The 27,954-nt window shown below is 36.4% G+C and overlaps 1 protein-coding gene across 6 annotated transcripts; it reads left to right on the top strand.

The window, feature by feature from the left end:
- The first annotated feature begins 57 nt into the window (after positions 1-57).
- On the top strand, positions 58-27,723 carry TXNL1 (thioredoxin like 1). Of its 6 annotated transcripts, none has more exons than XM_059706182.1 (9): positions 59-368; positions 6,512-6,608; positions 8,910-9,083; positions 14,453-14,575; positions 16,170-16,239; positions 17,568-17,740; positions 19,737-19,841; positions 24,104-24,146; positions 25,828-27,723. In XM_059706182.1, the coding sequence occupies exons 1-8, from the start codon at positions 271-273 to the stop codon at positions 24,140-24,142; spliced, it is 879 nt and encodes a 292-aa protein (XP_059562165.1). In that variant the 5' UTR covers positions 59-270; the 3' UTR covers positions 24,143-24,146; positions 25,828-27,723. The 6 variants fall into 6 exon arrangements, 5 of the variants coding, with proteins under 5 accessions (XP_059562164.1, XP_059562165.1, XP_059562167.1 ...); XM_059706184.1 differs by lacking the exon at positions 24,104-24,146 and adding an exon at positions 23,177-23,229; XR_009454096.1 differs by lacking the exon at positions 24,104-24,146 and adding an exon at positions 23,177-24,058 and having other exon boundaries at positions 60-368.
- The last annotated feature ends 231 nt before the right edge of the window (positions 27,724-27,954 follow it).

The raw sequence follows: 27,954 nt of genomic DNA, 5'->3' as shown, positions 1-27,954 counted from the left end.
CAAGCGCCGGCGGCCTTGCCGCGCGGTGGCTGCTGGGAGCTGCACGCCTTACCTCCCTTTGCCTCCTCCCTCCCTCTCTCTCGCGTTCCCGCCCCCTCGCCGCTCGGCTCCTGGCGTGACTCGGCACTGAGCGCCCCGGGAGCCGCTCCGCCACCGCCGCCGCCTCTGTCCAGGCCTCGGCCTTCCGAGCATCCCCGCTTCCGCTCCCGGTCGTCTTCTCCTTCAGTTTCGCAGCGGGTGGCGTCGCGGCCTCCCTTCCGGGCCCCGAGAATGGTGGGAGTGAAGCCGGTCGGGAGCGACCCGGATTTCCAGCCGGAGCTGAGCGGCGCCGGCTCCAGACTCGCCGTGGTCAAGTTCACCATGCGAGGGTGAGGCCAGGCCCGAGCCGCGTGGGCCCTTCTGTCCGCCGGTGCTTGCCTTTCACCCGTTCCGGGTCCCGGCTCCCCGGTGGTCTGGTCCTGCTCTGGAATGTCTGGCTCTGACCGCAGCCTCAGGCCGCTGCTCAGTTAGGCCTCAGCTCTTGGGTCTGGTCCCCATTTGCGCACCGGGGAGTCTCTAGCGGGCACGGAAGCCAGACTGCCCGCTTCCCCAGCCCCGGAGATGCCCGCCAGCTCAGTTTGAATACTCAGACGAGCCCTGCTCTCGAGGTGGCCCGCCTCCGTTCTCTCTGGTCCGGAGCCTCCGACATCCGCCCCTGCTCGCGTCTCTTCCTCTCTTTCTAGGGAGCCAGCTGTCACTTGCATCTTAGAAACCCTGAAATCTCAATTTACCGCACACGTTGATACTCTGCACCACCTGCATTTCGCCTTTGGAAGCTTCCCGTGGGGCTATCCAACGGATCCGCGTAGTGCTTAACCCAAAGGCTCAGCGAATGCATTTTAAATTAAGTTAATGTTGGGTCAGGGTGCTTTTTAATTACTTAACGTTTTTGTTACTTGTTTGGTTAGTAGCTTTGTAACTTAGGCGCCCCTGTGTATGTGATTTCATGTGTGAACACAAAAATTATAGTAGGTGTGTATAATACAGGTAGATAGGTGTCCAGACGTTTGGGTTTGATCATATAGATTGCATTCTTTTTTCTTTTACCCAATGATTTAAGAGGACAGGGATCTTTTAAAAATATATATTTATTTATTGATATCAGAGAGGAAGGTAGAGGGAAAGAGTGAAACAGCAATGATGAGAGAGAATCATCGGTTGTCTCCTGGGCTGCCTCCTGCAAGCCCCCTACTGGGGATCGAGCCCTTAACCTAGGCCTGTGCCCTTGGCCGGAATCGAACCCAGGACCCTTCAGTCCACAGGCTGACACTCTATCCACTGAGCAAGACCGGCTAGGGCAAGGATCTTGATAAGCTGCTCACTGGCCTTGGTAGCTCTTAACATGATTTATGGGTCTGGGAGCAGGTGGATCTTCCATATTGGTTGGGTGTGCGGTGTTCCTGTGTGAGAGGGACATGTTGGAACTAGGCATTCAGAACCAAGGTTTGAGCGAGTGTGTCTATTTGCTGAACACCCCTTGTGTATGTCAGTATCTATCAGTGATGGCGAACCTATGACACGCGTGTCAGAGGTGACACGCACACTCATTTTTTTGGTTGATTTTTCTTTGTTAAATGGCATGTAAATATATAAAATAAATATCAAAAATATAAATCTTTGTTTTACTATGGTTGCAAATATAAAAGAATTTCTATATGTGACACGGCACCAGAGTTAACTTAGGGTTTTTCAAAATGCTGACACGCCGAGCTCAAAAGGTTCGCCACCACTGGTGGTATAAGGCTTAGAGGTATCCACTTGATTTATCTTCACCCCCTGACATTATTTACACTTAGGTGCTAACTTGGAGAAATCTACTGTGGCTGTCGCTGTTTATGTGATGCATTTTATTGCCCAACTAACTATATAAACAAGGCAATATTTTGAATCCCAGAGCAAAAAGTGTTTCACATCTACTGAACAAGATTCAATAAATGTTGAGTATAGAAGAAATGACGTTAGGGTTAGATAGTTTTAGGGGATGGAAAATTGCAGATAGAGATGAAAACCAGTTAGGACTTATTTTTGGACCAGTGTCTCTTATACAGAATTGAAAAAGGGCAGTACATTGAATTTTATATGGTGGAATAGAATATGCGTTTGACATGTGGACTTCGATATTTATTATATTGAAGAAGATGAAGATTTTGTTTATAAAGACATATCTAAGAGGAAGGTCAGAGTTCTACAAATGTGCCTTCCCAGATTTAGCAATTTTGTAATGTCTATGCTCTTACTATGGGGGAATACTTATACATTTGTTAAGGACTTAAGCCAGAGTTGGAAAAGAGAAAAGATGATTTTATTTACTTTTTATTTTTAATATATTTTTATTGATTTCAGAGAGGAAGTTGGAGAGAGAGACAGAAACATCAGTGATGAGAGCGAATCATTGATTGGTTGCCTCCTGCATGTCCCACACTGGGGTTCAAGCCCGTACCCTGATGGAATCAAACCGTAACTTCTGGGTTCATACGTCTACACTCACTCAACCACTGAGCCATGCCAGCCAGGTGGGAAGAGTTGATTTTAGCAGTGAATCTCATTTTTAGTTCACTTTCCTAATTCTAGTCAGTGGCAGCACTTATACTTTTATCCCTCAATGATGGAGTCTTTTTTCCTCCATCCCCTTACCATAGCAAAGGGAGAGATGACAGAGCAATAAGTTATTAATTGAAGTGAGAAAAGTGGGGAAATGTTGCTATTAAGGAAACACCTCCTTCAGTAATATATTATCATTTAACCATACTAGTAAACATAACTGTAGACATTGATTGGTTACCAATCAAAAGCAGTTATTTACTTTTTAAAAGAGTAATTTATTTTATTTGTTTACCGTCACCTGAGAATGTTTCCTTTGATTTTTTTTTTTTTTTTTTTTTAGAGAGTGGAAGGGATGAAAGGAGGGAGAGAGAAAGAGAAAGAAAGAAACATCATGCCAGAGAGATTGGTTGCTTGCAGCACTCCACCTTCACCCACCCTGACCTTGACTGGGAGTCAAACCCACAACCCTTTGGTCCAAGGGTTGATGTTCTGACCACTGAGAAACACGGCCAGGGCTCTTATTTACTTTAAAAAGAGTATTTTGATGGGATGAAAATTTTGTTTTCTTTGTAAAAACTGAGAGCAGGTAAAATAGTTGAATTTGGATAACTTTTAAATTCAAAAGTATTAGTTAATATTTACAAATCTGATAACATTGTATTTGCCTTTAAAGTTCTTTTAACATTTTGGCCATTAATACATTTCTACACCAACTCTGTGCCATTGTGACTCCAGATTTACATATATTGGCATCAGTATTAGACCCTCAAACATGGAAATATATCAAGTTAAATCATGTAAGAAACCTCTTAGATCAAAGTTAATGTCCCATTTTAGGTCAAGAACATAGTTTCCTGCAGCACCTACTTCATTTCCTTTCCAACCCTACTTTAAAACCTTTATTCCTTATTTATCATTCCCATGCTTTAGCTATCCTGTCTACTAATTTTATTAAAACACTACACAGATTGTCACTCTTCCATTTAAGAATCTTCAATGGCTCTCTAGTTTTTTTTCTCATTTTTTATAGGTAGTAAAATATATATAACATAAATTTTACTATTTTAACCATTTTTTAAAATATATTTTATTGATTTTTTACAGAGAGGAAGGGAGAGAGAGAGAGAGTTAGAAACATCGATGAGAGAGAAACATCGATCAGCCGCCTCCTGCACATCTACTGGGGATATGCCCGCAACCCAGGTACATGCCCTTGACCAGAATCGAACCTGGGACCTTTCAGTCCGCAGGCCGATGCTCTATCCACTGAGCCAAACCGGTTTCGGCGTTAACCATTTTTAAGTATACAATTCAGTGGCATTAAGTACATTCACAGTGTACTACCATCACCACTATATATTCCCTAGAATGTTTTCATCATCTCAGATGGAAACTCTACCCTTTAAACAGTAACTCTCAATCTCCCCTCACCCCCCTCGCACACAAACACCTCCAGTTCTGGTAGCTTCTCTTCTACTTTCTGTATTTGAATTTACCTCTTCTTGGTACTTCATATAAGTGGAATCATAATATTTGTTCTTTTGTTTCTAGCTTATTACTCTTAGCACAATTACTCTTCAGGGAAAGCTCACTTTGGACTGGATTTAGGAGTTGACTATTCTAGTTGTGGTCCTGACATCAACTAGAGTGGTTGATCTTGAACAAATCATTAAACTTTCTGGTCTTTAGTTCTCACCAAATAATTGTGTTAGGTTAGGTCAACTTAAAAGTTTTAATTGTGAGGGTTTGGTTCTTTTTTTTTTTTTTTTTTTTAATTAAATCTTTATTGTTCAGATTATTACATTTGTTCCTTTTTTTTCCCCCCCATAACTCCCCTCCTCCCAGTTCCCGCCCTACCCTCCGCCCTCACTCCCCACCCACTGTCCTCATCCATAGGTGCACGATTTTTGTCCAGTCTCTTCCCACATCTCCCACACCCCTTTCCCCCCCAAGAATAGTCAGTCCATTCCCTTTCTATGTCCCTGATTCTATTATAATCAACAGTTCATTCTGTTCATCAGATTATTTATTCACTTGATTCTTAGATTCACTTGTTGATAGATGCATATTTGTTGTTCATAATTTGTATCTTTACCTTTTTCTTCCTCTTCCTCTTCTTAAAGGATACCTTTCAGCATTTCATATAATCCTGGTTTGGTGGTGATGAACTCCTTTAGCTTTTCCTTATCTGTGAAGCTCTTTATCTGACCTTCAATTCTGAATGATAGCTTTGCTGGGTAAAGTAATCTTGGTTGTAGGTTCTTGGTATTCATCACTTTGAATATTTCTTGCCACTCCCTTCTGGCCTGCAAAGTTTCTGTTGAGAAATCAGCTGACAGTCGTATGGGTATTCCCTTGTAGGTAACTGAGTTTCTTTCTCTTGCTGTTTTTAAGATTCTCTCTTTATCTTTTGCTCTTGGCATTTTAATTATGATGTGTCTTGGTGTGGTCCTCTTTGGATTCCTTTTGTTTGGGGTTCTCCGCGCTTCTTGGACCTGTAAGTCCATTTCTTTCACCAGGTGGGGGAAGTTTTCTGTCATTATTTCTTCAAATAGGTTTTCAATATCTTGCTCTCTCTCATCTTCTGGCACCCCTATAATTCTGATGTTGGTACGCTTGAAGCTGTCCCAGAGGCTCCTTACACTATCCTCGCATTTTTGGATTCTTTTTTCATTTTGCTTTTCCGGTTGGATGTTTTTTGCTTCCTCGCATTTCAAATCATTGACTTGATTCTTGCGCTCCTCTGGTCTGCTGTCGGGCGTCTGTATAATATTCGTTATTTCAGTCCGTGTGTGCTTAATTTCTAGTTGGTTCCCCAATATAAGATCGAGGGTCTTATTAGTTTTCGCGTAGATCTCATTAAGTTTATCGGCAGCTTCTAAACAGTTCTTGAGAGACCTTAAAAGTGTGGTTCTGAACTCTATTTCTTCCATTGACAATTTTGTCCTGTTTCTTTGTCTCCGCATTTTGTTATGCTTCCTTGGTGCACCCCCTAGTGGTCTTTGTTCGCAGTCTTATAGATAAATCTTTGTTGTAGCTAATTCCAGGGAGGGTTTGACCTCCAGGCCAAGTGGCTATGAGATTCAGCTGTGTCAGCGGTGAGAGAACTTCTGTCCTCTAGGGAGGTGCTAATCTAGCCTTTGCCTGAGGCTATCCGGCAAATGCCTCTGTGCAGGGCTTGGGCAGGGCGGGTCGCACAGGATCAACAGGGTGGGCCGGAGAGAGCAGTTATGGCGGCTCTCAGTCCTGTCCCCAGGGGCTCTGCCTCTCTGAGTCCCAGCACCCGCTGCAAAGCTCGGAGAGAAAGCTGCACTGGCTCTGACCGAAGCCAGACAGTCCCGCTTCTCCCGCCTGAGTCTGGGTCCCTAAAGACTCGCCCGGATCTGGAGCTCAGAGTCTGCGACTCCCTCCCGATTGAAAACAACAACCGCGCCCTCCGCCGCTAGCCCGCTCCGCGCACTCTGCATCTCAGAATTTGACTTCAGCACTGCGCCTCCTCTGAGTGTCCGTATGCGTTTCTCTTTCCTCCTAGTTGTAGGACTTCCACTCAGCCAGCGCCCCTGTGGTTCTGGGTGATGTCCCTTCCGTTTTTTGGTTTCACTTTTGAAGTAGTTGTTCAAAGCAGCAAACTCCGGCGTTAACCTATGCCGCCATCTTGGTTCTCCGGGTTTGGTTCTTAATGAATTCCAGAAAGCTAATGGGGTTGCCCTCTCTCCCTCCTTCTCCCCTCCCTTTCTAAATAAAAGGCAATGTGGTATTGATGCAAGTATATCTAACTAGTCCAGTGGAAAGGACTAGAAGTCTAAACCCAGGATGATCAGAATTTGTTTTATCTTATTTTATGTTTTAATTGACACAAGTTCTTCAGAGTATAAAGTAGTACAATCTTTGGTGTTATTTTACCAGTATCTCCTTACCTTTCTCACAGGTGTGGACCATGTTTAAGGATTGCCCCAGCATTCAGTACTATGAGTAATAAGTATCCACAGGCAGTTTTCTTGGAAGTAGATGTACACCAGTGTCAGGTAAGGGAAAGGAGCCCTTTAAAAAAAATTGTTTACAAATCTGTTTGAAATTTCAACATTAATATCATCGTTGATCCTTTTGTGTATATAGTACTTACTCCTTTAAAGATAAGAAAATGTTATGTTGATAATGATTATTATAAATGCCCATTATGGCTGCATTAGTTAAGAAGGGTAGTTCAGTTATATTAATTGCTTCTAAGTTTGTTTGTATTAGTAGCTTTCTGATATAAAAACTAATATTATGTTGTTAAACTAATAGGTCACCTTCCAGTTCTGTATTTTTTTACATTTCTTTATTTTTTGCAAATCTAGAATTATATCTTCTACAGAGGCATTGGCTGATTAGAAAGCTGTAGCAGAAAATTCTTGATTATACAGGATGTGGCAAAAGTAGGTTTACACTTGTGAGTATGCGAAACAGTTTATTCTTGTATTATTATTTTACTGTATTATTTTCCATGCGAACAACTGTAAACCTACCTACCTATTTTTGTTCTACCCTGTAGTTTGATTTGCATTGATCAGTTTGTGATCTTAGCTCCAAAGCTGCATACTAAGCAGAAATTTTATTTTATTTTATTTTTTATTTTTATTTTTTTAAAATATATTTTATTGACTTTTTTACAGAGAGGAGGGGAGAGGGATAGAGAGTTAGAAACATCGATGAGAGAGAAACATTGATCAGCTGCCTCTTGCACGCCCCCTACTGGGGTTGTGCCCGCAACCAAGGTACATGCCCTTGACCAGAATCGAACCTGGGACCCTTGAGTCCGCAGGCCGACGCTCTATCCGCTGAGCCAAACCGGTTAGGGCCAGAAATTTTAAAATGTTGGTTACTTTTGATTGAACCACTGTTGTAGATAGATTGTCCTGATTACTTAATTGGAATGGCTGTGTGATAGTTCTGCATTTTCATATGTAGAAATATGGAGGAGTTGCTCCTTCCAGCACTAAAAATACAGTCTTTAGCTCTAAGGGATAGCACTGTAGCTACTCTGTGTGTGTGTGTGTGTGTGTGTGAGGCTTTGTTACATTTCTGAGTGTGGAAATGTTTTAGAATGTTGTTTAGTTTGTAGTTAGTAGTTTGGGGATTTGGTTAGTGTAAACCCTATATTAACATTCATTATTTAGTGCCTATGTCACATACTACCAGACTGTAATATTAGCTATTACTTTTTATTTTTATTTTAAATAAATTTTTATTGATTTCAGAGAGGAAGGGAGAGGGAGAGAGAGATAGAAACATCAATGATGAGAAAGAATCATTGATCAGTTGCCTCCTGCACGCCCCACACTGGGGATCGAGCCTGCAGCCGGGGCATGTGCCCTGCCTGACTGGGAAGCGAACCGTGACCTTCTGGTTCATAGGTTGATGCTCAACACTGAGCCACACCAGCCCAGCTTGGCTCTTATTTTAAGCATTCACCATCTCTGACCTGGAAGTGCTTTCTTCGCACTTCTGGAGTTATGCTCTCTTGTAGTTACAGATTTCACTTCTTTCTCTACTCTTTTATAGTGGATATTAGAAAATTTTAAATTACATATGCAGCTCACATTCATGTCTTACGTTATGTTTCTTTTGGACAGCACTGTTCTAAAAGATCTGTCTTTTATGAGGTTTAGAGAAGATATCTTTATGTAAACTTGATGCCTTTTCTTTAGACGATATGATGATGCATGTTCATAGTATTTGAATATGTAAGGTGACACACTTGCTTTACTGTTTCCTTTATAATTCTCATGAATCAGTATTTATTAACTAATTTCCATTCACTAGTTATCTTGTAAAAATTGTGGCGTTGGAACAGAATTTAAAAAGATCAGAAGGCATTTCTATAAGAGTAGAACTGGGTGAGGATTACAATGCAAAAGATGTTACCTAAGTTTCATGGTCAGATGGGCTACTGTTTTTCATATGTGTATTTTTTCCTAGCACCAGTGGTTTGTGCTGACATCAATACTCATTTGGGAAACAGTATGTAGTTATGAGAGAGCTATCTGGCATTGTAAAGCAGTTTCTATAAAGCAGCTAACTTGTTTTACTATGTGAAGTGTTTAATGCTAAAACTGATAAAAATATAGGGCTGTTCTTCATTGTGTATATAAAACTAATAATGTAATGTAGTTGTGCCCCAGTTGGTAATGTAGTTTAGGGAATAGGCCTGCTTTTTCTTAAGTAGCTATTAGGAATAAATTATTTTACATGTCTTTAGTCCATGATATTTAACTTCCATAGGGATACAGAGTAAATATTCAAAGTGATTTAATTCATAATGCTATTTAACTTGCCACTTCTAGGGAACAGCTGCCACCAACAACATATCAGCAACACCTACGTTTTTGTTTTTTCGAAACAAAGTGAGGATTGATCAATATCAAGGAGCAGATGCTGTGGGACTAGAAGAAAAAATCAAGCAGCACTTAGAAAATGACCCTGGAAGTAATGAGGACACAGATATTCCAAAAGGCTATGTATGTAGACTTACTAGTGAAATCATTGATATACCTTCCATTTGCCATTATTTGGTAAAAGTAAAATTGACTTTGTTTTCATGTTTATCTTTTACTTGCTTGAAGTACTTTCAAATAAGAACTTTATTTTATTTTTTATATTAACTTTTAATACAGTTTATAAATATCTGAAGAGCATTTCCCTTTATATCCTCCCAGAGTGATCTTTGAGCTGCATTTAGAAACTTGTTGCTTCTTGGATGCTCCAAATAAGAACTTTAAAAGTAAACTTACTGGCTGACTATTGGGATTTGTCTATATGTGTGTTATAACCTATTTCCCATCATAAACTTTTCCTGAATTTCTCCTGACTTAATTTCTTAGTGACTTAAAATCTGCTTTCTGAACTATTTTAATAGCCATTTTAAGACTTAAAAATACATTTTTCCCTCAAAAAGTAATGTGCTAGTTAATTGATTTTGCTGTAGAACCAAATATGACTTGAGTATTGTTTTTCTAGTTTTAAGGGTAAATTGTTATTCTAAATAATAACTTGAAGACTTAAGAGCTTAAGAATATATTGAAAATTAATACAAATAGTTAATAATGCAGTATCTTTATATTTTGAGAGCTATTTAGGAAGTAAATAAAATTCAGAAGTAGCACTTTATGGTAGCTGATTTGCGTATGCAAATCGGTAAAGTTATTGTTTTGGCGGATCAAAAAATGATTTTTTTAAAAGTGTTACCTCAAATTAAAATTAATATATGAAAGCATGTATAGTGAATACATTAAAGCAGATCTGTATTATGGGGCTACAAGTCCTTTATGTAAATCCTTAAATTCTTGCTAATAAGGAGAATCTATAGTCAGGGAAATATGAGAGATTCTCTCTCTGTGTGGAGGTGTGGTGGGGTTGTATCTTTAACATGTTGTACTGACATTAATTATTTTTAGTTAGGGATGTGCAATTAATATTTATTTTAAATAGAACTGTTATATAGTTATTTGAAATAGTAATATCTGGTTAGAAAGTTTGAACATGTGTAAGTTAGGGTTGTGACACCTTTTGGAAAATTTTGAAAATCATTTAACTTGTAAGTTATGTTCACATCTTTGTATTTTTTACCTTTTATTACTAAGGGTGTTGGCAAGAAAATATCTTAAGAGCACAATAGTCCTGCTCCTTAGCTACAGGGATGCTTTTTTACATATCAGCTTAGTGTGATATCAGCGTTTTGGCCTCGGGTAGGAAAATAAGCAGGAAAAATAAAGTTTTAAGAAATAAAACAATTAATTTTCATGCAAATGTTATTAATATACTGTGAAGAGCTATTAAAATATTTTCATTTTTCCCATCTGATGTCAATCAAGACATGAAAAGTTTTGAACTATGTACATCTTAAAAGGGTTGTTAAATATTTAATATTGGTAATGTGTTTCCATAAAACATTTGTCCCACAACACAAATAGAAACTAAATGGAGTAAGAAACATTGAATGAAAACCAGTGTCTTAAGTAGATTTAAATATAAGCATAAAAATGTATCAACAATTTTAAAAAACAATTTTTGGTTTCTTGGAATAAAGACTTTTAGTCATTATGTTTTAATACTAAGAGGCTATACAATTATTTATCTTACACATGCCATAGTTTTGAAACTCCTAATTTGACTGGAGCTAGAGTAATACATACATGTATCTTTTAGGGGAGTTTGAGATACTGCTAAAGTTACTCAAAAGGTTAGGGTTCATAACAGATTCTTATTCAGAAGTAAGAGGGCGTTGTTGTGAGCATACGTATTTAATTTTTGTAAATGTTTATTGAAGTTGGGAAAATTTAAAACATATCTTTTCTGTCCCATAATTTGCTAAGAGTACATAGTATAGATTCAAATAGCTCCCCTCATGCCTTCTAAATCAACTCTTTCCCAAAGTTTGAATGTGAGGCATTCTGGAATTGAACTTGCACATGTTCTAAATCTTGAGGCTTGTTAGTATATTCAAGTATTTCGACCTCAGAACTTTAAGTTTTGGTCTACAAATTTGTGATCATTTATCAAAAACCAGACATTAAATGACCCTAATTTGTATAGTTAGTAGATATTTCTTTAATCAAAAACTTGAAGAATGGAAAGGTTTTTGTAATTTTCTGTGTCTCTCATGTTGGATTACCCCCTCAAAAAAAACAACAAAAAAGGAAAAACAAAGTGAAACTTATTAAAAAACAAAGCAGTTAACAGTAATACTACAAACACCTATACCCTTCACCTATATTCATCAGTTGTAGATATTTTAAGGATTTTTCTCCATTTTGGTATCTTTCTATGTTTAATTTTTGCAAAAGCATTTAAAAGTGAGTTATAGACATAATGGATCATCTCTCAGTGTTTTAGCATGTAGCTCTGAAGAATAAGGATGTTCTTCTGCATAACCATGATACCATTATCACTCCTAAGAAATTTAATATTGCTACACTATCTCTAATGTACAGCCTACATTCAAATTTCCTTAATTATCTTCAAAATGTACTTTATAGTTGTTTACTTTATAGTTGTTTTCTTTTCCATGCAGGATCAAATCAAGGACCGTGCATTGTATTTAAGTTGTCAGTTCTCTCGTGTTATTTAGTCTAGAAACTTCTCTGCCTTTTTTTCCTTTCATGACTGCCTTTTTTGAAAGTTTAACCAGCACCAGTCTAAAACAATAGCCACTAGGTGCAAGTGGCTATTAAGCATTTGTTATATGACTAGGGCAACTGAGGAAATGAAAATTTAATTTTATCTACTTTTAATTAATTTAATTTTAAATTGCCACATGTGGCTAATGGCTATCTTATTATACAGCTCAGGTCTAGACCATCTGTCTTATAGACTGTCCCACAATCTGGACTTGTCTGTTTATTTCTTGTGACTCTTTCCTTATTATTGGCAAGTTGTTACATAGACAGGTGATATTTATTTCCCCCTGCATATTGTCAGAATATGTCAGTTGGCAGTTATGTAAAATGTATAATATAACGCCTATTTATTTGAGATATACAAAGCACTTTAATGCAACTGTTTGAATGTAATTCTCGTTTTGTGTGCCCCACGATATATAAATCTAAAATCTATTTAAGATAATTAATCTATTTGGTTTATTTTCATCATTAAGGTATTGGAAGTATGACTACAATGTTGTCTTCATGCCTGGGATCTTAATCTGAGATGTAGTATTGAAGCTGCACCTCAGTAGGATGGAAGAACTAAGCATTTAAAAGATTTTGTTAAAACACCCTTTCAAGGCAAATACTCATGAAGTTCAGCATACTTCTCTAACACTTTGCTCTATAGTGCTTCTTTTTTTTTTTTTTAACCTCCCCCCCTCTTTTTGAGTTGACTACTATATGTTATACTGAGTAATATATTTAACATTTAATGTAATGTCATATTTAATGTAATAGAAAATAACATGTTGGCTTTAAAAACATTTAGGCTACCACAAGAATAATTAGGGTCTATTCTAATGGATTCTTGCCATATTGATAATTATTTGACATATAAAAAGTTTCCTTTAGTCTTTCAGAACTATTTATGCCTGCCTTAATTTCTCTGGATAAAAAAAATATGTAATACTCTTTGATAGAAAGGTGAACATGTAACTGATAATCTGTAATATTTGGTAAGCTTTAAAAATTGGCCTTGTTTAGTGGATGAAATTGATAATTTTATAGAAAAATACAGTTTATCAAAATGAACTCTTTCAAAATCAGAATGCTTAAATGGACCGGTCACTGTAGAGGAAATAGAAGAAATATCCCTCCACCGGGAGTTCAGCTGCTTGCTATGACATGCGCTGACCACCAGGGAGGGCCCGGAACATGGCGGGCGTAGGCAACGGGCTGCAACCTCTTGCCAGCTACCTGGGGGCGTGGGTGACGGGGACAGAGGTGCGGTGAGAATGCAGGGTGTCCACCACGCTCACTCTCACTCCCCCTGCTACCCTTCCCTGGTCTTAGGTACCAGGCCTGCGAGGAGCCCGCCCTGCACCAGCACAGCATCCTCCGGTGAGCCGGGCCGCAGCCGCTGGGACAGCAGGGGCTGGTCAGGCTCCCCATGGGTTCACGCAGGAGCCGGTCTGCGAGGCTGGCCGGGAGAGAGCATGCTGCTCACCCTGCTTCCATGCAGCTCCGCTGGGCGACCCAGAGGCCCACGCTGCGCCCTGGCCCGCAGCATCCTGCCGTGCTCACTGCATCTTCCCGTGGGGACTCGGGCGCAGTGATTTAAGCGGAAGGGAATATGTGGGGAGGCCTCAGAGGCCCAGGCGCTGTCCAGAGGTCAGAGATCAGCTGGGACCTGCCCTTCTACTCCAGATGCTCATGCTTCGATTGCCGGCTAGGCCTAGGGACCGCACCCATGCATGAATTTCGTGCATCGGACCACTAGTACAACTATAAAACATTTGTGAGACAATTAAGGACTTTTTTTTTTTTTTTATCCCTTCACCTTTTTCAGACAATTGAGGAAATTTAAACACTGATATTTGATGATTTTTTAAATAGTATTTTTTTGTTTTAGTTGTGATAATGATATTGATGATTTTAAAAAATGAGTTCTTATCACTTAGAAATGCACACTGAAATGTTTGAGTGAAATTTAAAAAAATCTAAGATTTACATGAAAATAATCGGGAAAGGTTGAGGACTGGTTGCAGGGTAAAGATGAAATAGGAGTGGTCATGAATTGATGTTTATTGTAGCTGGGAGGTGGATACCTGGAGTACTAGTCATCTTTAATGTAAGGTCTTCAAGGACACAGGTTTAAAGAGTTCATGGCCATATGAAGAGGGAGGAAGGCTTCAAATTTTATAGATATTTTAATTTGCATACTTTCCACTGTTAAATACCAATATTAAAATATCAGTCAATATTTTATAATCTTAGTGTTAAGGACTTGGTTTCTGATACCTTATTAAATGGGCTAAGCTTAGATTTGGCTTTAATAATTAGAGATAGATCTCAGTCAGAAATCAAATGAAAGTATTATTAACGTTTAATCACTATTATTATTTTTAAAATATATTTTCATTGATTTCAGAGAGGAAGGGAGAGAGAGAGAGAAACATCAATGATGAGAGAGAATCATTGATCGGCTGCCTCCTGCACATCCCTAACTGGGGATCAAGCCTGCAACCCGGGCATGTGCCCTTGACCAGAATCGAACCTGGAACCCTTCAGTCTGCAGGCCCACTCTCCACTGAGCCAAGCCAGCTATAGCTAATCACTATTTTTAAAGCGATAGATATTTTCTCTAAAATTGCCTAATGTAGAGAAAGTTATATAAATTTTTTACTAAGATTTTTAAACCAAATCCAAATGCTTTGCCTAAAATCTTAATTTAATTTTTTCAGATGGATTTAATGCCTTTTATTAACAAAGCTGGCTGTGAATGTCTTAATGAAAGTGATGAGCATGGATTTGACAACTGTTTACGAAAAGACATGACCTTCTTGGAGTCTGATTGTGATGAACAGGTAATTGGATATCTGAGTTAAGGCACAGGGATTATCAGTATTTATGCCTGCTCTTGTTTCTTTATCATGTTTCCATCTCATGGTTTTATGTCTCTCTTTCCCAGTTGACCACTATTCCTTTTCTTTTTAAAACTTTGATTTTCTTTGACCCCTGTCCCTTGACCAATGCAGACCCATCTCTTTTTTTCTCTTTCTGTGTGAGCTGCCAAGTGCACTAGGGAGAATCGTGGAACTCTTTAGTCCTTTTGTTCATTCTTGACCTGACTTTCATACATTTTATTCACCAAAAATGAGCACTCCCTATATATCTAATCCTCACTCCCAGAAGTAAACCTGTGTTGTACTTCCCTGCATTGTTGTCACAGAGGAAGTAGTGTCGTACTGCCTTGATCAGCCATCTTTCATCTTGACTGTTATTTTCCTTAATTTACTTTGTATTCCACTGACTCTGCTTTGTCCCCATTCCAGTTCATCTTCTACATGTTCACTAAAGCTATTGTTTTTTCTAAATATAAATCTAGTCATGCTTCTTTCTTAAGAGTTAAATGATTCTTCATTGGCTTGGAGTGTCACATTCTTGCTGACTTGATCTGTTTTAGCTTTTACTCTCATCTCCTTTCACCTGTGGTTCAGGTCCCTAAACATGTGCTTATTATTTTTTGACACTATTAGAGATCAAGTATAAAAAGTACTTATATAATTAAAGGATATAATCTAGGTATAATCTTAGGCAGACATACCATAATGATTCTAAAACCATAAATCTAAACCCCATTTTCTATGCTCCAACCAGATCTACCTTAACATACAACTTTGAGAAAATTGTTCATACTGTGTTCCTCGTAAATGGTGCTCTGAATATAATTTGATGGTACATATCAGCAGCCTGGCTACAACTTTCCTAAAATCTTCCTGTCAGGATAGAAGCATGGGCACCTACATTAGACACAATTTTGGCTGAGAAGAAGATAAAGCGATTGAATCCAAGTTTCTGAGAGACAGGCATTGTGACAGTATTTTGTATCGGTTTTCTTATGTGGCCTTCCAGATTAAGTTAGTCAAATACGTTAAGGATGGAGGTTTGGAGACGACTGTAGAGCTGTAGGAATCCTCTTCTCTGGAGTTTTAGATCAAGTAGGGCCCATTTGAGGGTTAGTCTTTCCACATAACCTGTGCATTATCTCCAAGTTATCAAGTAACATAGGTAGGTGCTTGACAAACCATCCTGGAAAACAGTAAGCTTATATGTTAGCATAAATAGTATAAATTTTAATTTAATTGGGGAATTTTGTTTTGAGTTTTTAGAAAGCAGATGGTTTGCCAGTTTATAGGTCACAAGACCTTATGTTCTTATGCATAATTATAGTTAATTATTCCATTAAACTTTTTGTTGTCATTCTCTTATATGAATAATAGATAATTGTATTTTTCAGATGTCAGTCTAATCAAGTTACTTTCAACTTACTGATTTTACATATTACATTAGTTTTATTAGATAAAAAAATTTTGTCTCTGAATTAATTCTACTTAGCTGTTGTGTGTGCTCAAGGTGTTCAAGAGCCCTTTTAAAGTTAAACAATTATTTCCTTCACAGCTGCTTATTACTGTGGCATTTAATCAACCTGTGAAGCTTTATTCAATGAAATTTCAAGGGCCAGATAATGGTAAGTAATGGACAATTTTTCTCTAAACTAACTTTCTGATCTGTAGACCTGTCAGAAGGTCTGCCTCTATTTTTTCAATAAAGGTAGATATTCCTTGTTTGAAGAAAGAGTGAAATTGTTTTTGGAACAAAGCAAGGATATAAATGAATGGGCAAACAATGTGAGATTTATTTCTAAAATTTTTAATTTTACAATTTTAGTTTCCTCTTAATCTGAAAGCAAGTGAACCCTTTCTTCCAACTATGACTCTAAAACTCTAGGTTTGAAATAGTTATTGTTAAGGATCAAAACTGGGTATAATTGATTTCTTTCAAACTCCTATTACAGATGATAAAACTAAGGTTCAAGATTGTCTTATTTGTGCCGTATTAATAGATTCATATTTATAGATATGATGCTGTAAACATGATTGCACAGACTAGGCATTTCTATTTGTATTAAATAAAGAACTTTCCTTATTCACTCTTCCTGCCCTCCTTTCCTCCTTTTTCTGTGTCTGTGGAAGTTTTGTTGTTGTTGGGGTGGGCTGGAGTGCCGGGACGGAGGAGAGAGTAGATTTCTTGGTTTTGTTTTGTTTTTTAATTACTTAGAAGAAACAGCCAGTACCCTGTGTACCACATAGCATTTCCTTCTCATTGATTATTCTAAAATTTTATGTATTTAATTTTTATTAATTCAACTGTGTCTTTATTCTGAAAATCCAAAGTATTTGTAAAAACAAATGCTGTAGAAATGAGTATTTAAGCAATGTGAATATTTTAAGATTCTTTAATCAGCTAGAAAATATGGGTTTAAATTGTACCTTGGAGTTAAAGGAACTAAGACACTCTATGAATGTGATTTTACCACTGAGCACATCCTAATTCCCAAGATGAAATTTGGCAATTTATATAATTAACCTCCTTTTGACTAATCATATCACTAAAGCTTCCCTCTTAACAAAATGTACCAGTTATTGGCAACTAAGACCCTGATCAAATGTTTCTTTTATGAAACTTGTTAACCAGCATATACTGTCAGACTCCATTGCTATTTTCCCTTTACCTCCTCACTAGTAGTATTACATTTACATAGTACATCTTTTAGTTGAGGGCAAGAACTGTGTTTATGTGGGTACATATATATGTATGTGGTTTGATCTAGGATTCCTGGAGTATAGTGCTAGCAGGCCAAGAAGTGGCTGTGAAAATACTCTGACTTTCCTAGAATTCCGAAAGATGTATGTAGATATGTGCATATGTTTGTTTGTGTCTTTATAGTATGAATGAAATAATAAAGGGAAGAAAATATATGTTTGATTTGTAGCATTTTGTTCTACCATTTTATAGGTCAAGGTCCTAAATACGTAAAAATTTTTATCAATCTGCCCCGATCTATGGATTTTGAAGAAGCAGAAAGAAGTGAACCAACTCAAGCTCTGGAACTAACAGAGGATGATATTAAAGAAGATGGCATTGTTCCACTTCGCTATGTTAAGTTTCAGAATGTTAACAGTGTAACTGTAAGTAGTATTTCATTAAGATATTATCCTTTAAAGTAATTCGTCTACTTGGTTTGAAATGAGTAAAAATATATGATGAGCTAATTAAATTTTCTTCTTTTTAAAAAAATATATTTTTATTGATTTCAGAGAGGAAGGGAGAGGGAGAGAGAAAGAGAGAGAGAAATATCAATGATGTGAGAGAATCGTTGACTGGCTGCCTCCTGCACGCCCCCCACTGGGGATTGAGCCCGCAACCTGGGCCTGTGCCCTTGACTGGAATTGAACCTGGGACCCTTCAGTCTGCAGGCCGACGCTCTATCCACTGAGCCAAACCGGCCAAGGCTTAAATTTTCTTCTTAATTTATCTGTGTGTCCTAAGGCAGTGGTCGGCAAACTGTGGCTCGTGAGCCACATGCTGCTCTTTGGCCACTTGAGTGTGGCTCTTCCACAAAATACCAACTTCTGCGCATGGGCCACAAAGTTTCAATCGCACTGTACGTGCGCGCCCACACGTGGTATTTTGTGGAAGAGCCACACTCAAGGGGCCAAAGAGCCGCATGTGGCTCGCAAGCCGCAGTTTGCCGACCACTGTCCTAAGGGAAGGACAGGTTGATATTTTTAAATTTTGTGGATTGTCAGTTTACTTATCTGATACGTATTTGGCAACTGTTATTAAAAGTTTATTATATAACATTTATATTTAACTGAGTATATTTGTGCTTTATTATTCATACCTGGTAATGAATGATGCATTTGTAAAATTCAGTGTACTTTTCTAGAATACTGAGTTTTTAATAACGTAGTGATCATGATCTCAGCAAAAATGACCTAAAAATATAATTTTATCTTAATTTGTATTGAAAAAGTATGCTGTTTGTTAGCAGTTATTAACTCCTTTGTGAATTTGGGTATTAAAACCCACCATATGCTCTCCACCCTAGCTCTGTCCTTCAGAGGAGGGGACAGAGGGTTAGAGTAGAATAGAACACTTAGAAAGAGAGTTGGGAATCAGCACAGTTACTGAGAACAGGTTATGCCAAACTAATGTGATTTCTTTGTTTTAGTGGAACGATTCTGGTTTGGGTAAGTTAGAAGAATGCTGTAGCACATGTTCATGATATCACCTTTTGCTTTATTAGTGATGAGAGGAAGACAGCTGTTTATTGGGAAAGCCCTTTCAATGCAGAGATCCCGATGCTTTCTCCTCTGTCATTAGAATCATGAACACAGTTATTTCGTGATGGGCTCAAGTCTTTATGTACTGTGTCCTATCTCAGTCAGAATTTCAGTTAAGACACAGAAAGCATGTCTGTCACTTTTTTTGATAAAATTGAAATTGAAATGACATTTTTGATCAGAAAGTCTAATCAAAGTCAGTGGATGAATTTTAAAAGCAGTAAATATAAAAACATTTGTGCTAGATTCATAGAGCATTACAAATAAATGGAGAGCTGATTTAGTAGTCTACTAATTATAGACTTGGGGTTTTCCATTGATCAACTCAGTTTGAGATGAAAATGTGGTTGCCTATTCAAACAACAAAAACTGACTGATGATTTCCAGTACAGTTTTTTTCTTTTAGTAGTCTAGAAAATTGAATGAATGAATATCAGAAAGACTATAACGGCAGAAGTACTCCTCAGTGAACTACTATAATTTTTTATAAAATTTCAACAGCACTCTGCCTGTTGTAATTGTGAATTTTATAGTCTTTCAACATTCATTATGAAAGGCTTTAATTTTGACCCCTCCATGCCATCACACTAAATTATCAAGAACTTGTATATGTGGGTGTCTTGCCATGACATTCCTGGAATATATGAGAATAGCAGGGCAAACAGTGGAATTAATGGTCCTGTAGAAGTACTAGTCTAAATGCAATTTGGATTAATCCTTACAAAGAGTGGAAGGTAAATTTGTTAGTAACCTAAGGAAATTGATGAAACTGAGGCATTTTTATGAAAGGATTGCAATCATTACTGTAAAAATTATTATTATTATTATTTTTTGGTAGATATTTGTTCAGTCCAATCAAGGTGAAGAAGAAACAACAAGAATTTCATATTTTACTTTCATTGGTACTCCAGTCCAGGCAACAAATATGAATGACTTCAAACGAGTAAGTTTGTTGAAATTATATTTAGGGGAAGTAAAAATACAGTGTTAAAGAATTGCCACCAAGAGTTTTATCAGTACAGAAAACAGGTGCTGTGCACAGATTAAATGTGCAGCAGCATAGGAGATGTAGTTATCGTCGTATTCCTGGTGGCTGCATCTGGCAGGCAGTCTAGAACTTGAGATGATTATGAAAGAGGAAGAGTTTTTCTAGGGTTGCCAATGCTTCGAGGAAGAGGCACCCAGCCTAACAGTTTGACCACTGTTTGGGTGGCATTGGAGCTGTAGAACATCCTGAAAGCTATTTATTTATTTATTTATTTATTTAATGGTATCCACAAATCTAATTTTATTTTATTTATTTATTTTTAAATACATTTTATTGATTTTTTTACAGAGAGGAAGGGGGAGAGACAGAGAGTTAGAAACATCGATGAGAGAGAGACACCAATCAGCTGCCCCCTGCACATCTCCCACTGGGGATATGCCTGCAACCCAGGTACATGCCCCCAACCAGAATCGAACCCGGGACCCCCCAGTCCGCACGCCGACGCTCTATCCACTGAGCCAAACCGGTTTCGGCCACAAATCTAATTTTAATTCAGTTACAGAAAATTTCAAAAAATTGTATAACATTGGATCCCCTTATAAAGTTATAAAATTTTAGCTGTTTTTACAAAATTTATAACTTTGACAATAGATAGTTTAACTGGTCATTTTACAAGTATAATCTTCCTGTCTCACAGTATAATTAATTTTTGGGAGCTGTATGAACAGTCATGTACTTAGATCGGTCATGTTAAATGTTTGACATGTATAATGGCAGGTCAGAAGAAGCAGAGATTAAACATCTACATATTTATGATATGAAATGTACTGTACTGGGAAAATGTGTGAGCATCAAAGACATTTTGGCTGCCTGCTTTGTAACTTTGCCTGTTTGAATTAAATGCCAATGGATTTAGCTTTAACTGTTTCCTACGTAGTTTGTTTTTAGCTTAATATTTTCATAAGATCTATTACTCTGTTTTCTTATTTTCCCTTACTATTAATTCAGCTATATATTTCCTGCTTCTCACCTTAGCTTATGCTATTGGAGTTCGTTTTTACTCTCAGTAACCACTACTTTAATATTGTCTATCTTCTTATTAGCCTGCCATTCATTAGTTTTTCTAATGTGCATTATCAGTTGTCCACCTAAGAATCTGTCTCTACCTCTTTGTTTTTAACATCCCCCATCCCATCTCTTTTAGACTACTTTTTCTGTTTTTGACTACCAGACTACCTTTTGTGGTAACAAAGGGGGTAGACTATTCTTGAGAGTATTTGTGTTTGTTTTATAATTTGGCTATGTGTTCATTTAACTAAATACCTTTTTACCTTTTTTAAAATTATTATTGAGAAGTAGTTCTCAAACTTTTTGGACTCAAGGATGCTTTTACTCTATTAAATATTCTTGAGGACCAATAAGACTTTTTACTTCTGTGTGCTATACTTATCTAATAGTTACCATTTAAGAAATTAAAACTGAGAAATTTTAAAAATATTTATTTACAAATACATTGTACATTAGCAAAAATAATATTTTAAAATCAAAGTATATTTTCCAAAACAAAAACCAGCTTAGTGAGAGGAAGTGTATTGTTTTCACTTTTATAAAATTTTTTACTGTTAAGCTTGGTAGAATTCTCTCATCTGTTTCTGCATTCACTCACTTTTGCTATCACAGGTTATATATCCTCTCGGGAACTCCATTTGTGTACACTTGTGAAACAATGAGAGTTAAAAATGCAGATAACAATGTAGCAATGAGAATAGTTTTTAATTTGAAGACTCCCTGAGAGGGTCTCAGGAACCTCCAGCCTGGACCACTCTGAGAACTGCTGTGAGAATAATTTATTAGTATAACGAATGGACTTCCTTCTTGGTGTTCTGGACTTCTTTCTCCCTGGCCTTTAATGTTTAATACATTTTAATTGGTTGAATGGTTTTCTTTTGTATATTAATATTACATTATGTTTTCTTTTAATAATTTCTGAGTGAGATGTGTTTGTATAGTTATTGTATAGGGTTATTTCTCAAAAGTAAGCTAATTTTATTTTTTTAAAAATATATTATGGTAAGTCAACAACTTCAGTGTAGGAAAATTATAATAGAATTAATGTCTGTATACTAACTGAAATCGGCCAGTTTGGTCCTTGTATAGAGTTGCCTATTAAAAATGATTTTGGTTCCTAGTGAGGGAGCTAATTGACATGTGGTATGGTATTTGTTGTTTTTGAGTACTGTGCTAGGTACAGTCATCCCTGTACCTAGATAATACATAACATCTGGAAAGTCAATCAGGTGTCTCAAAGCTTAGCTCAAGGCTCTCTTCCTCCACGGAGTATCCTTATACTTTACAATGATTGCTGGGAGAGGATGAGAGTATTTTGTGAAGGAAGAGGGCCTTGAATTAAACTTTAGTAGTAGAAATGGATGGAGGAGAAAACAGCAGTGGCACTCTAGGTAGAATGAAAAATAGGAATTTGGCATCAAAGTGGGAAGGAGCAGATTCATTCTAGGACCAGTCAGGTATGGCCCTTCATTCCCTTTTTTAGTCAGTCTGGATTTTAAAGGGATTATGCATAATAATTAGAATTTAAAATTTCAAAATTGATGTGGTACACATTTTTAAGCACAGAGAAGAAAATTTTGATACCTCTGTGTAGGAAAGAATCATGAAATATGATATGCATGATAAAATGAAATTATTTAGCATTTTCGGTTTAATTTTTATGTTGTATGAGTTGTTCCTAGGTAATTTTAGTTTTCAGAATGTCATTGAACTTCTCCCTATGGTCAGTCACTTAGATGACAGAAGCTAAGGTAACGCTAATGAACCTTAGATGTGAGTAGAAATCTTACACCACCTTGCATGCTATTACAGCTTCATGAGGTTGTACCTTTAAGATTTAGTAGACTTGAACACACCTTCCATTTATCTGTTTTTGGCTCTTATAGGCATTGTGCATCAGATTTTAATATACACTTATGCTGTTTGCTGTTGTAAATGGATTCTGTGTGTTGCAGCATGAAAAGCTTGCCATCCTAATTGGAAGTAGATGTTTTCTTTGCTAAAACAATGCTCTTTACACCAATTGCTTTATTTTAATACAAAAGTAATAAGACATAATTACAGAAATGAGCACAATTGAAGGGGCTTGTGCTTCTTAGGGAATGAGGTGCATGCACAAAGCAGAGCAGGTTTTCTATCTCTGTTATAAAAAAAGACTTTTCTAAACTGGCCATTCACCATATCAGCTATTTTTGTAACTTTTCTGTCTGTTTATTTTTCAGCTTTTTTAATCCAACTCAAATGAACTAAAACCAGAAGATTTTTTAAAAATGAAGTAATACAAAGATTGACCTTATCTCACTCCACTCCCCTTCTTGCTTCTCTGCTCATCTTGCACCTGTCTGCTCTCACCCTTCCCATGTTCTCATCATTGTTGGTGCAGGATGTCTACAGCTTCTGTCATCTGGATCAGCCTTACTGTTACCTAAATTTCCTCAGCTATCTCGTTCCTCAATCTCATTCTAGTCATGTTTCCCCACTGGCTTTTCATTTTGTTTTGGTTTTTGTTTTGGGCTTGCAACTAGGTGCTTTTATTTTATTACCATATTATCTTGTTCCCCCGAATTTTTGTTGTTGTTTTACATTCTCCTGTCTCATATTTAATTTTGTACTATCTTTGCGAAATAATATTGCAATAAAATATACATTGTTGTAGTTTCAAATTTAACTAGTTGTTGGATAATGTTTTTAATCCAATCTGAAGTTTAAATTTGATTTTTTAGGAACTATAAAATCATTTTGGAAACCAAATATAAACAGTTTCATCAAGTTCTTTTATACAAGTACTAGTGTAATATATTGATCAGGCTGTAGTTAAGAGATGTGGTTTTCTTCTTTTTTATCTCATTGAAACTGTGGCACAGAAGTCATTTTGCTTATTAATTGTGGGTGTATCCTATGCTTTGCCTGCCCAAGCAAACTCAAGGCCAGTCGAAAGACTTATGAACTGAATATTAGGCTGGTTTAAAATATTAATATGGAAGAAAAGTGGACTCTTTACTGAATAAATACTATGGATACCTAATTTTAATGTACCTAGACTTTTGTTTCTGTGAGGTGTTAACATAAAGACTTAAAAAGAAATAAAAGAACTTTACGTTTGGGTAAGAAAATCCATATTGGAATGTTGCGTTTCTCTTTTTTTGCAGAGAATACACATTGGCAAGTTGAGAGCTATCAACCTGTGAAACAGTATGCAGATTTGTGTCTTCTGTATCACATCTGCTAAAATGTTAATTTTTAATATCCTTTTTTTTTTTTTTTTTTTTTTTTTGCTTAATCTAATAGCTCTGTGTTTTGTTTGTTCCCAAGTGATAACAGTGATCAATAATGCTTTCAGTGTCTATCTGCTTGTATTCATTTGTGATACAAATAGTTCCATTCTCCTTTTTTAAGAAGTTTCCTCTTGGGTCTTAAACCTGAATTCCTTATTCCCATCCACATATTCTTTTCTGAAACTATCTCTTTAGCATCTGTCTGGCTTTTTGGACTTGCTGTCACATTGTTTCCTTGGATCAGAGAGGAATTCCTTTCAAGTGATAAAAGTGATTTTATTTGAAGTGGGGAAAACAGCAGTTTAGCATTAAGTGATTGGATATTCAGTGGAAGGGGTTTTATAGTCTTCTCTCATGAAAGACATTGACCCAGCCATGTTTTATTTTTAGACCAGACAGGTACTGAAGAACTTTTTGAGTTTTCCTTGATTCAGATGCTACCATTTGGAAGAGAGTCAATTTAAATATGAAATTTACTTTTACAAATGTATATAGAAATATTTTTGTATAAAAATACATATTTAATAGCTTGCAAGTAGATTTCTTTAGAGGTATTTCTACTATGACACTACATTATTTAATGATAAACTTTAGGTTTGAAGTATATTATTCAATTAGAACATAGTTTTAGAACTTTCCCACAGAGAATTTGTTTTGTAGAACTGTTGGTAGTATAAGAAGAAAAAGAAACACACAAAGAAAAAGAACCGTTGATAGGAAGCAAGTTTATTCTTTGTATTTTTATGCTGCCACATTTATAGCAACTAGGACATTTAAACACCTCTCTAATGGACAATTTTTCTAATCATTGATAGAAACAAGACTTATTCTGTACATTTAAAAATATATATTTTATTGATTTCGGGGGAGGGGTGGGGGGGGAGACAGAGACATCAGTGATGAGAGAGAATCATTGATCAGTTGTCTCCTGCACATCCCCTACTGGGATCAAGCCTGCAACTCGGGCATATGCCCTGATTGGGAATCAAAACTCGACCTCCTGAGTCATACGTTGACGATCAACCACTGAGCCAGACCAACCAAGATATTCTTTACATTTTTTAATAGTACATTTATAGCCACCAGGGTTTCTGAAAAATAGAACTAGACAAAATTAGTCATTTTTAGTGTTTTGTTATATGTCTACATATTGAGAGAAATGTGTAGAAATCTGTCATTTTGGACATGAAGACCAGTTTAGCATACTCTTTAAATTTTAGATTATTTGTGTTTGACTTCTAATTGTCTAAAAATAGTATGCCAAATATGTTTCACTCATATAGCATTTTTTATTTATTAACTTCTCTAAACTGTCAACCTTGTTTTGAAAAATTGCATTACTTTTTCTTAAAACGGTGTTGGAAACCAAAAATAGCCTGCATGTGGTTTATTTTTAATTCCTTGAGGCTGGAAGGGAAGGAGGGTCACAGTGTGTTTCAACAATGGAAATATACTGCATGCCAAACAAAATTCAGGGATAAAAATTAATACCAGGTTTTAGATATGATTATCAATTAATATTGTTTTTAAATATTATTTTGAAAATAACCCACATTTCTAAATAAAATGTACATATGAAGTTATTTTTATTTTTCTAGGTAGTTGGCAAAAAAGGAGAAAGTCACTAAGATACAAAAGACACGGGAAGACTACATTGCAATCAGACCTACAGCTCCTGGATGACTGCTTGATTCTCGCCAGACTGTCACTATTCCATTCATTGCCATTACCAATAAATCATTGCTTTTGTTCCGATGATATCACTAGTGTTTCTATTGTAATCTTGATACATGCAATTGTAAATAAAAGTCACTACTTTTGCCAAGCTTAATTTTTGTCATTCTAAATAAGTATTTTCACTTTCCACTTATTTGAAAATTGGCTGACTTTGGATTTTAGAAGAGACTTAGGTGTCAGGTAGCATATTAAACTAAAGCCAGTTTCTCCTTTTAAAGGAGCACAACTGTTTGGGGGAATTAAGAAATACATGTGCCCTCATATACAGACATACACAGCAGGTGATTTTGATAAATGCACTTGAAACAGCTAACCATGTTCTAATGAGTAAAAACTCATGTTTATTAAACTACATTTGGGTACCTGGGCTATAGAAATTACTCAAATTATAAAATACCAGAAATACAACAAATTTAATGAATTTAACTGTTCTCACCTAAAATTTTTAGTTAATGAAACCTCATATTTTAACCCTTCCTGGGTAAACTTTAAAAATTTGACTTAGCCATTTCCTTTGCTAATAGAGGTATATTGTAATTTGGCAGTAGAGAAAATACAGAACTCAGAATTCATGAAGCAACGTGAATTATTATCTTTTAGTGAAGTATTATTTTAACTACCAAAAGACACAGTGTAAATATTCAGAAGACTTGGTTTAAGGTTGAAAATGAGTTGGCCAAAGGTATATGTTTAAAAGGTCTTTCACAAAAAGCTGGCAAAACAAAACATCTGTTCCTTATTATTTAAACCTTAAAACTATAAAGTATTGGTAAATATAATTTTTCAATTTCTCTATTTTTAAAATTAAAATGTAATATTTTAATTTCTCTAAATACTTAAAAAATTCAGTGTTTGAAAAGAGTACCTAAGACTAATAGTTTTTTTAAATTTTTTTATGTTTTTAGTGATTTCAGAGAGAGGAAGGGAGAGGGAGAAAGAAAAACATCGATGATGAGAGAGATATTGATCAGTTGTCCCCCGCACCCCATATTGGGGATTGAGCCTGCAAGGCATGTGCCTTGACTGAGAACCGAACCAGCCACCTCTCAGTGCATGGGCTGATGCTCAACCACTGAGCCACACTAATAGTTTTAATTCAATTAATTAAATAGTACATTTAAAGACATTTTTGTCTAGGAATATGGTAGAGGTACCATTTTGTCTTTGTGAGACCAATGTGTTTATACATGTTTCTGAAAAGAAGTATGTATCAGTTTTTGTGTTAAAATAGTCACTTTTTGAAACCCCAGGGCCATTAGATACTGTTTAGTTCCTTCTAATGTCAGCACATTAACTGGTCTGTGGTAATGTCTATATCTATGTATTTCATTTTTATGTTGCCTTGGGTCAAGTGGAGGCCGTAGGGCAAGAAATAAAAGTTTATAACACTCTTTAATATAGACTATCTCAGATTAATCACATTTGAAGTTAAGGATTAGATTAATATTGAAATTTGTTCTACCCTTTGTACACTTCACCTTTTTGAATTGTTAAAGTGCCTATCTGAAGTATTGCTGACCTCTATTTATACTTGCCAATTTGAAAACTCAATGAAAGTAATTTCATATTTGTAAAGGATTGGGCATCAGATTTATATTGTTTATGTGACTTTTCTATAACTCAATTGGTTGCCTTATACAACCATTCCATAATTCAAGTTGTAAATAGGGAAAAATGAATGTTTATAGGCAACTGTAACATGTTTCACTATGGGAAGTTTTACAAATAAACATGCTTAGTTGACATTATTTAAATTATCAAGCTGAAATGCTGATGTTTTCTCCTAAAATAGTATGTGTGTATATATATATACACATACACATAGATATAACGTATTTTACACTGAATTTTCCTGATTAAGAAGAGCATTTGAAAGGTGTAATCCTAGTTATTTTAACTGAAGCTATCCATTAGATGTTTTATAGAAAACTAGTAGGGTTATTGTTTGTTCTGTTAGACTTGGGCCAAAAAATTCTCAAAACTTTTCC

The sequence above is a fragment of the Myotis daubentonii genome, chromosome 8, assembly GCF_963259705.1.
Source record: "Myotis daubentonii chromosome 8, mMyoDau2.1, whole genome shotgun sequence".
Classification (NCBI taxonomy): Eukaryota; Metazoa; Chordata; class Mammalia; order Chiroptera; family Vespertilionidae; genus Myotis; species Myotis daubentonii.
Note: the sequence above shows the minus strand (reverse complement) of the source record. Positions and strands in the feature narration are given on the sequence as shown.